Source organism: Melospiza melodia, chromosome 10 (assembly GCF_035770615.1).
Source record: "Melospiza melodia melodia isolate bMelMel2 chromosome 10, bMelMel2.pri, whole genome shotgun sequence".
Classification (NCBI taxonomy): domain Eukaryota; kingdom Metazoa; phylum Chordata; class Aves; order Passeriformes; family Passerellidae; genus Melospiza; species Melospiza melodia.
Window position 1 is genome coordinate 19,152,500 of NC_086203.1, and position 7,565 is coordinate 19,160,064.

The 7,565-nt window shown below is 46.3% G+C and overlaps 2 protein-coding genes across 2 annotated transcripts in view; one reads left to right on the plus strand and one right to left on the minus strand.

Annotated features, from left to right (window-relative positions):
- Nucleotides 1-2,318, minus strand: part of DNAH12 (dynein axonemal heavy chain 12) — a 58,841-nt gene extending 56,523 nt beyond the window's left edge. Inside the window, exons 1-5 of the mRNA XM_063164694.1 lie at nt 2,235-2,318; nt 2,025-2,092; nt 1,148-1,311; nt 860-950; nt 562-585 (exon numbers count right to left, since the gene is read on the minus strand). Of these exons, the coding sequence (XP_063020764.1) occupies nt 562-585; nt 860-950; nt 1,148-1,311 (279 nt within the window). The 5' untranslated portion in view covers nt 2,025-2,092; nt 2,235-2,318. The remainder of the gene's footprint in view (nt 1-561; nt 586-859; nt 951-1,147; nt 1,312-2,024; nt 2,093-2,234) is intronic.
- Nucleotides 2,319-2,917: 599 nt separating this feature from the next.
- PDE12 (phosphodiesterase 12) lies at nt 2,918-7,565 on the plus strand. The gene is made up of 3 exons (XM_063164695.1): nt 2,918-4,165; nt 5,177-5,255; nt 5,955-7,565. The coding sequence occupies exons 1-3, from the start codon at nt 2,918-2,920 to the stop codon at nt 6,395-6,397; spliced, it is 1,770 nt and encodes a 589-aa protein (XP_063020765.1). The 3' UTR covers nt 6,398-7,565.

Below are 7,565 nucleotides of genomic sequence, written 5' to 3' on the forward strand. Positions count from 1 at the left end.
TGGGTCTTAGCCAAAGAAATAGGTATTTCTGCTTTTGACTGACAGCTTTTGTATAAAATCTCTACAGAATGAGTTTGCCTAACAACAGCTAGGCTAAACTGGTGTTACCTTAGGCTACTTAATATAAATATTTCAATACTAATTTGAGCTGGCTCCAGAGATGAAGTCTTATTTTAAAAGCCATACACAAATTTGAAGTTTAGTGCATGTTCTTCAAATTAAGGGAACAATGTCAAAAACTCCTTTTTGTACAGGCTAAGGTATAATCTATGACCTCAACTGAAAAAATCCTGAAGCCTGTTAGGTTTTTTTTCCTAAATAATGACCTTTAACTAAGGTTAAATTATTATTGATAGATTCTCTTTCTAAAACAGAAAAATACTTTCCCTCTACAGGACCACAAGACAAGATTCCTATTTTGCTCCTATTCAATCTTCCCTCACCAAGATTACTTCTTCTTGTTTAATAACAATAATAATAATAATAGCATACTCAACTTCTCTTAATAGGGGCCATTCACTCTTCTATGCCAAAAAAAGCAAATGAAAGAATTTAACTCACCCTTAGTTGGCTTTCATTGTCCATCTGTATAAAAAGAAATGGAAAATTGTTATATATGAAGAACATACAAATAAAAATACTGGAAATATAAAATTTAGCAAATATTATTCTTAAACAAAGAATTTATTGTACAGATATACAGGCATACATTTCAATTGGATTACCTGAGTATATAAATACATTTATGAATTACTGACGAGCAAAACAAGTATCTTGAAGTATATTCTAAGAAGGAAAATAAATGTCCCAATAACAAAGAACTAAATAGAAAATACTTAATAAAGAAATACTTTCTCACAGTAGAAGGCAGTTTTTTGATAGGAGGTGCAGCATCTCTCTCCTCTCTTTCATCCATGTCAATGTAATAGACTTCAAGAGCTCGATCAATTCTAAAGAAGTGCAGAAAAACCACAAATAATGCAACGAAAATAATGCTAGCACTTTAATCAATGCAACCTATTTTTTCATGTTTATCACTAAATCTCACCCTAATTATATGAAACAAACACTGTTATTTGTAAAATATCAAACGTGTAATGTCTCTTTCGCTTGAATTTCAACATGTCGTGAATTACATGAAACTCACAGTATCTGATGAATGGTCTTTTGCTCCTCGTTGCCTCTGTGGTATGCCAACAGTTTCTTCTGTGATGGTGTCTCTTCAGATACGACTGGTGGAGGTAAAGCAGGGGGACGAAACAAAGTTCTCAAAGTCAGTTTACTGGAAGTTGCCTCATCTGAGTGCTCCATCTAAAACCATAAGAAAATCAAAATTCTAGAAACCAATTCAGTCCAGAAAGGAGTTTAACACATGCATCTATTAAGTTGAATGTATGTAAGGCATAAAATGATCACCTCAGGGATCTCCACAGTTTAGGTATAAGTTGTTTCAAAAAAGAGAACAATAGTTTATATGGTAAAATGGCAAAGTTCAAGGGAAAGTGTGTACATACAGAGCCTGTCATAAGAAGGAAAAAAGAGAGAGGAAGAAAGCAAGAAAAAAAACTCCAACAAATTTCAACTAAAAGATCACTCTTCTATGGCGGCTTAATCGCCTGAGCGGGGCTATTCCAAAGACTGATGGTCGGGTTCCCCTGGAAACGCGATGCACAAACTCACCACTGCTTTTCAACAGTTTCCCACAGGGGAGCAGAAAGACAAAACTACCTCCTAAATCAGTGGTATATCCTAAAACCGCACCAAATCGGGGATGGTGGATGCACCAAAGGACACAAAGGACTCAACCACGGCCGGCCGGGACACGGCCTTTTCCCGGCTCCCTCAGCCCCGCCGCCCTCACCTCTCCCGGCGCCGCCGCCCCGCTCGGCACAACAGCGCGGTTACCGCGGAGCCGAGGGCGGGGCCCGGCCCGTGAGGAGTGCGCGGGGCTCTCCCTGGCCGGTATCAGTGCCTGTCGTGATGACAGGAAATAAAAGAAAAAGAAAAACTTGGAAAAACCTTACCGTCCCAGTCTTCCACAGGGTTGAGACAATCCGAGCGACTCAGAAAGTCCCTCTGCTCCAGGCTCTGCCTGCACCAAGCAGATCATAGCAAAAAGGCTTGAGAAATTAGAAATATAATGCCCTAATACATCAGGTGGCTGTTGCTAAGCTTTTCCTTTTTGTGCAACTATAAATGGAAATTTTAATGAACTCTACAGATTTGCTACCCACCTGCCCACACTTCGCAAAAGAGGCTTTAAGATCCTAAATTTGTGTCTGTGTAGGCAGAGCTCCGCACGCAGTCTGAGGGAGCAGCGGGGGGGGGGGGGGGGGGGGTTTATGTCTATTTTCCAAAGTCCTGGACACCTTCCTGGCGTGGCTCTCACTGCCAGGGACTATTCAGCGTAGGTCTCAACCCAGACATGAAATGTTTCCTCACGAACAGAACACAAACCCAAACTCTTGACGTTAAAGGATTTATCCACAGGCAATTAGCATCGGGGCGTTATGAGGGAGACCCGCCCACGCCTCGAACGTCTGTTGGTCAGGAAGCTGCGCCGAGCAAAGGGGGTTTTGCTGCTGAGGGAGCAGAACCCGCTGGTACTCCGGTCGGCCAGACTCACGCCCTGCCGGCGGGTTAACGGCGGGGCACGGGCTGCGGGCACGGGAGCGACAGCACGGCCCGAAGCGGTGCACGAGGCAGCGGCAGGGGGCGCTGCCTCACTGCCGACGGCGCGAGCCCGCCCCCTTCCCGCCTCCCGCGCGGCCCCGCCCCTTGCCCCGTGCGCTGACGGCAGCCCCGCCCGTTGCCCCGCCCCCGTCGCGCGCCGTGACGGCTGCGACAGCCTCCCCTCGCCCCGCCCCGCTCGCCGGTTCCGGCCGCGCCCCGCGGAAGCCGCAGCGGCGCCGGGTCCATGTGGCGTCGGCTCTGCTCCGCCCTCCGGAGCCTCCGCGGCTCCCCCGCCGCACCCCCGCACGGCGGTGGCGGCCGCCCGCCCGCCGCCATGGAGCGCGCCGTGGTGCGCTGCGTCCCGTCCGAGCCTAAGCTGAGCCTGCGGTTCGTGCTGCCCGACGGCAGTGCTCGGCACATGCAGCGCGACCAGGAGGAGCCGCTGGGGCGGGCGCTGGCGCGCATCGCCACCAACGCCGCTAAGGGCCAAGGCAAGGCGGGCAAGAAGAGCAAGAAGGCGCGGGCGGAGGGCGGCGCGGAGGGCGAGGCGGCGGTGCCGGCGGTGCCGGCCGTGCGGCTGTTCTCCCGCGACGGCGCCGCGGTGGCGGAGGAGGTGCCGAACGCGGCTGCCTGGCAGGACGGCGCCGTGCTCCACATCGGGGACGCGCGGTACCGCGTGGAGCGCAACCCGCCCGCGCTCACCGAGCTCCGCCTGCCGCGCTCGCTCCTCGCCGGCTTCCCCGTGTGCCCCAAGGTGAGCGCCGAGTTCGCCGCTCCGCAGCACTGCCTGTTTCGCTGGTTCCGCGAGCAGCGCCCCGCGGACGGCGGGGAGGCGGCTGGGGAGGCCTGGGTGGAGACGGCGGCGGCCGAGCGCGTGTTCACGCCGTCCAACGCGCTGGTGGGGCTGCGGCTGAAGCTGCGCTGCACGCCCGGGGACGGGGAGCAGCGCTACGGCCCGGCCCTCGAGGTGGAAAGCAGCGGCCCCGTGGAGGCCGGGCCCGGCGCCTGCACCTTCGACGCCCGGCACCTCTACACCAAGAAGGTTTGCGGCCACGGCTCCGTCCGCGCCGTCTCCTACAACATCCTGGCCGACACGTACGCGCAAACGGAGTTCTCCCGCACCGTGCTCTACCCCTACTGCGCTCCCTACGCCCTGGAGATCGACTACCGCCAGAACCTGCTCAAGAAGGAGCTGGCGGGCTACAGCGCCGATCTCATCTGCTTGCAAGAGGTGGATAAATCTGTCTTCGTGGACAGCTTGGCCCCGGCGCTGGATGCTTTTGGACTGGAGGGGCTGTTCAAGATTAAGGAGAAGCAGCACGAGGGCCTCGCCACTTTCTATCGCAGGGACAAGTTCAGCCTCCTCAGCCAGCACGACATCGCTTTCAGCGAAGCCCTGCTCTCAGAGCCGCTGCACAAGGAGCTGTGTGAGCAGCTGGCCAAGTACCCCCTGGTGCAGGAGAAGGTGCTGCAGAGGTCCTCTGTGCTGCAGGTACCAGCTTGGACACGCCACCTTCTCTTTTCCTTCTTTTTTCCTCCTTTCTTCTCCTCCCACTGTCTCCAGGTGCAGCAGGACCAGCGTTCTTGAGCCTCAGGCAGTAGAATGGAGATGAGGGATTAAGAGTTTGAAACATGGAACTTTGTTCTCTGTTAGCTGGGGTAATGAATAGAGGAGAAGATCAGCTTAGGAACAAAAATAAAACATTGAGATCTTACTGAACTGCATATATGGAATTACCCAAATTTGGTAAAAAAAGGCAATATTATTTTGTTTTAAAATGAAGACAGCTGTTGAGATTCTGGACCAGGTAGTGATTCCTGGCTGGTGGTATTGGCAGCCAGTGTTTCATTAACTTACTCTTATATGTCAGAATGTACTTTATAAAACTTAGATCTTATAAATCAATTTTAAGTTAGTTGAGTATGCTTTATAATGCCTCTTTAGCAAGTGACAGGAGGGAGACAAATAAGGTTGGACAGGTGTGTGAGCTTCCTGATGCCAGAGGCTCTGCCCACAGAGCAGTGTGCAAGTACAAGTGTGTAAGATAAAAGGCTGTGTCAGGAACTGCAGAAACACCAGTAAAAGTTTCCTGCTCATGGACTGAGTAGGACTAATGGGATTTCTTTGATAACTGAAATCACCTCCAAATTTTATTCAGTTTAACAATTATAGAATGCTACATTTGATTGCTGAAAATGGAGATTTAGCTCCAGTTCTGTTGCAGAGAGTGAATACAAATGTATTCAGAATAGTACAGCCTGAACTATATCTTATGAAAAACTATGGCCAAAATGGACACAGTCAAAAGAATGTTTGTTAAATGATGTAGTGGTAATATTTTCTTACATAGAAGACTATTGAACAGTACAGCTCCTAAATTGAGTTTATTGGTTATAAGCATCAGATTCTTTGCACTGGATTGCCACAGAGGCATAAGCTGACATTTTAAAATATATAACCTCTCTATTTAAGACTTAACAAACACTGTTTTCTCTCTTAAAGGTTTCAGTTCTTCAGTCTACAACTGATCCTTCCAGGAAACTTTGTGTAGCAAATACCCACCTATACTGGCACCCCAAAGGTAATTTTGGCACATTCCTGCATGTAGGATAACTGGGTTTGGAAAGGTTTTTGCTCTACCTTGGGAGAATAGATTTCCCACCATTCTTTTGCAGCCTTTTCTTCTGGAACTGAGGGTTTCCTGCCTCACTTCTTATCTAGATGAAATCATGCCAGACTCCTAGGTCTGTTTATATATTTATCTTTTTAGTGTGTGCCTAGGAGTCAGTAGAATCCAGCTGAAAGCAAGGCAAGTCACAGTACACACAATTCACCCAAAAAGCAGCCCATAAAATAGAGAGAACTTTGTGTGTGCTTATGGTTTCCCAGACCTGTTGAACATGGAGCTCTCCCAGAGTACTGCCAGGAGGGGCAACCAGATTGGGCTCCAGAAGCTGTTAGGGGAGATTCTTCTTCTGCTCAGTTAGTTTTCTTTTGGTTCTGTACCTTTTTGGGAATATTATTAGGATGGTTGCCATGAAATGGAAAATTTCTCTATATGGGTGTTAAAGCTTCAGAGATCATGCATGGGTGAGTTTAAGTTGAAATTGTTACTCAAAAACTTTCATAGTCACAAACTTTAAAGGCTTCTTAATTCATGAAAACTATTCTAAAATTCAGGATTGCTGTTTCAGAGCTATATATGCTTAAATGAGCAACCCAGTGAGCACCTCCAGTACTGTTCTGCATTATTTGAAATAATACTGTTTTATGTCCTTAGGTGGGAACATCCGTCTGATCCAGGTTGCTGTGGCCATGTCTCACATCCAGCACGTAGCCTGTGACTTGTACCCCAGGATCCCAGTCATATTCTGTGGAGATTTTAACAGCACACCCTCCTCAGGAGCCTACAGTTTTATCAGCAGTGGTGGCATTGCTGAAGATCATGAAGACTGGGTCTCAAATGGGGAGGAAGAAAGGTGCAGTATGTCTCTAAGCCATCCTTTCAAACTGCTAAGTGCTTGTGGAGAACCTGCTTACACAAACTATGTTGGTGGCTTTCATGGATGTCTGGACTACATTTTCATTGACAGAAACGCTCTAGAGGTGGAACAAGTTATTCCATTGCCAAGTCATGAAGAAATAACAACCCACCAGGCTTTGCCAAGTGTTTCACATCCTTCTGATCATATAGCACTAATATGTGACTTGAAGTGGAAATAGAGTAGCTCTGGCATGGTGCTTTTGGGGGTTTTTAAACAAGAAATTTAATTTAATGTACTGCTGGGCAACTGAGGTTAGACCCTGACTTGTATGCTACTAAAAGGAAGGCCAAAATGATTAATGAAGAGTTCATTTGTTTAATGGCTCTACTGAGTATTGTCACACTATTCAGAATATTTGCATGACAATTTCCCCCTTTTTTACATGCTAATGGGAAAAGTACATTGAAGACAGGGTTTTGAAAATTTGATTATCATATACCTTTTTAGTGGTGTTTTTAAAGAATTAAAAATTATTTTGTTTAAAAAAAAGGAATTTAATCTGATTTGTAAGACAGTCTACAAATTGAACCCTGTTTAATTCAGAAATAAACACAGAACCGAAACTTATATGGATTTAGTTGACTCCACTTTGATTAATATAATGGTAATTAAGTTCATAAATTGTCTTTTTCACTTACCATTACTATGGCACAACTTCTAGTAAGTTGCATGAACAATGTACTTGTACCTACCAACTTCTGAAATGATGTTCTTAATTATCAGTGAGTAGACCTTGTCAAAAATCAACCATGTTAAATTCAAGGCTCTAATTGATTTGGAAGCAATTTGTCTGCCCACATAACATGGGTAATGAGGATAATGTTAACACCTTGTGAAATTGGACTACATGAAGAAACAGCATCTACTTTGAACATATGCTCCTTCTGGTTTGAGTCATCAGCAATAAAGGATACTGGAGTTTAGGACAAGCAGCTTTGGATGAGAGGGAGATTTTTATCACTATCATCTGTTTTCAGATGGGGAGAGATACAGAACAATGTGCATTACTTATTGTGCCTAAATCTTTACAAAGTAACACAAGTGACTTGCAAACGTTTATCACAATGGTTATATTTTGTTTTTCTCTTGCATACAAAGACAACCTGAATTTGTAGTGTTTTTACATGCATTTTTTCTTTCAAGGAATAGCCTAACTAGTTTGTCCTATTTTGTCAGATGCAGGGAAGTGTATTTTATCCATACCTTCACAGTATGTGATCCATACCCTAGTGGGTTCAGTCATTTAACAAGCTTCTTGCCCTGCATCATTGACCCATAGAAAACAAAAAGCATTTGGAAACCATTCACTTCCTCTTTCACCTAATAAACTCCCTTTATCAATTGTC

What these genes read in the sequence shown, in the direction of transcription:
- PDE12 (XM_063164695.1), top strand. Translation starts at nt 2,918, where the DNA reads ATGTGGCGTCGGCTCTGCTCCGCCCTCCGGAGCCTCCGCGGCTCCCCC. An exon ending in AGAGGTCCTCTGTGCTGCAG is followed by an intron (nt 4,166 to 5,176) that starts GTACCAGCTTGG and finishes TCTCTCTTAAAG; the next exon opens with GTTTCAGTTCTTCAGTCTAC. An exon ending in CCTATACTGGCACCCCAAAG is followed by an intron (nt 5,256 to 5,954) that starts GTAATTTTGGCA and finishes TTATGTCCTTAG; the next exon opens with GTGGGAACATCCGTCTGATC.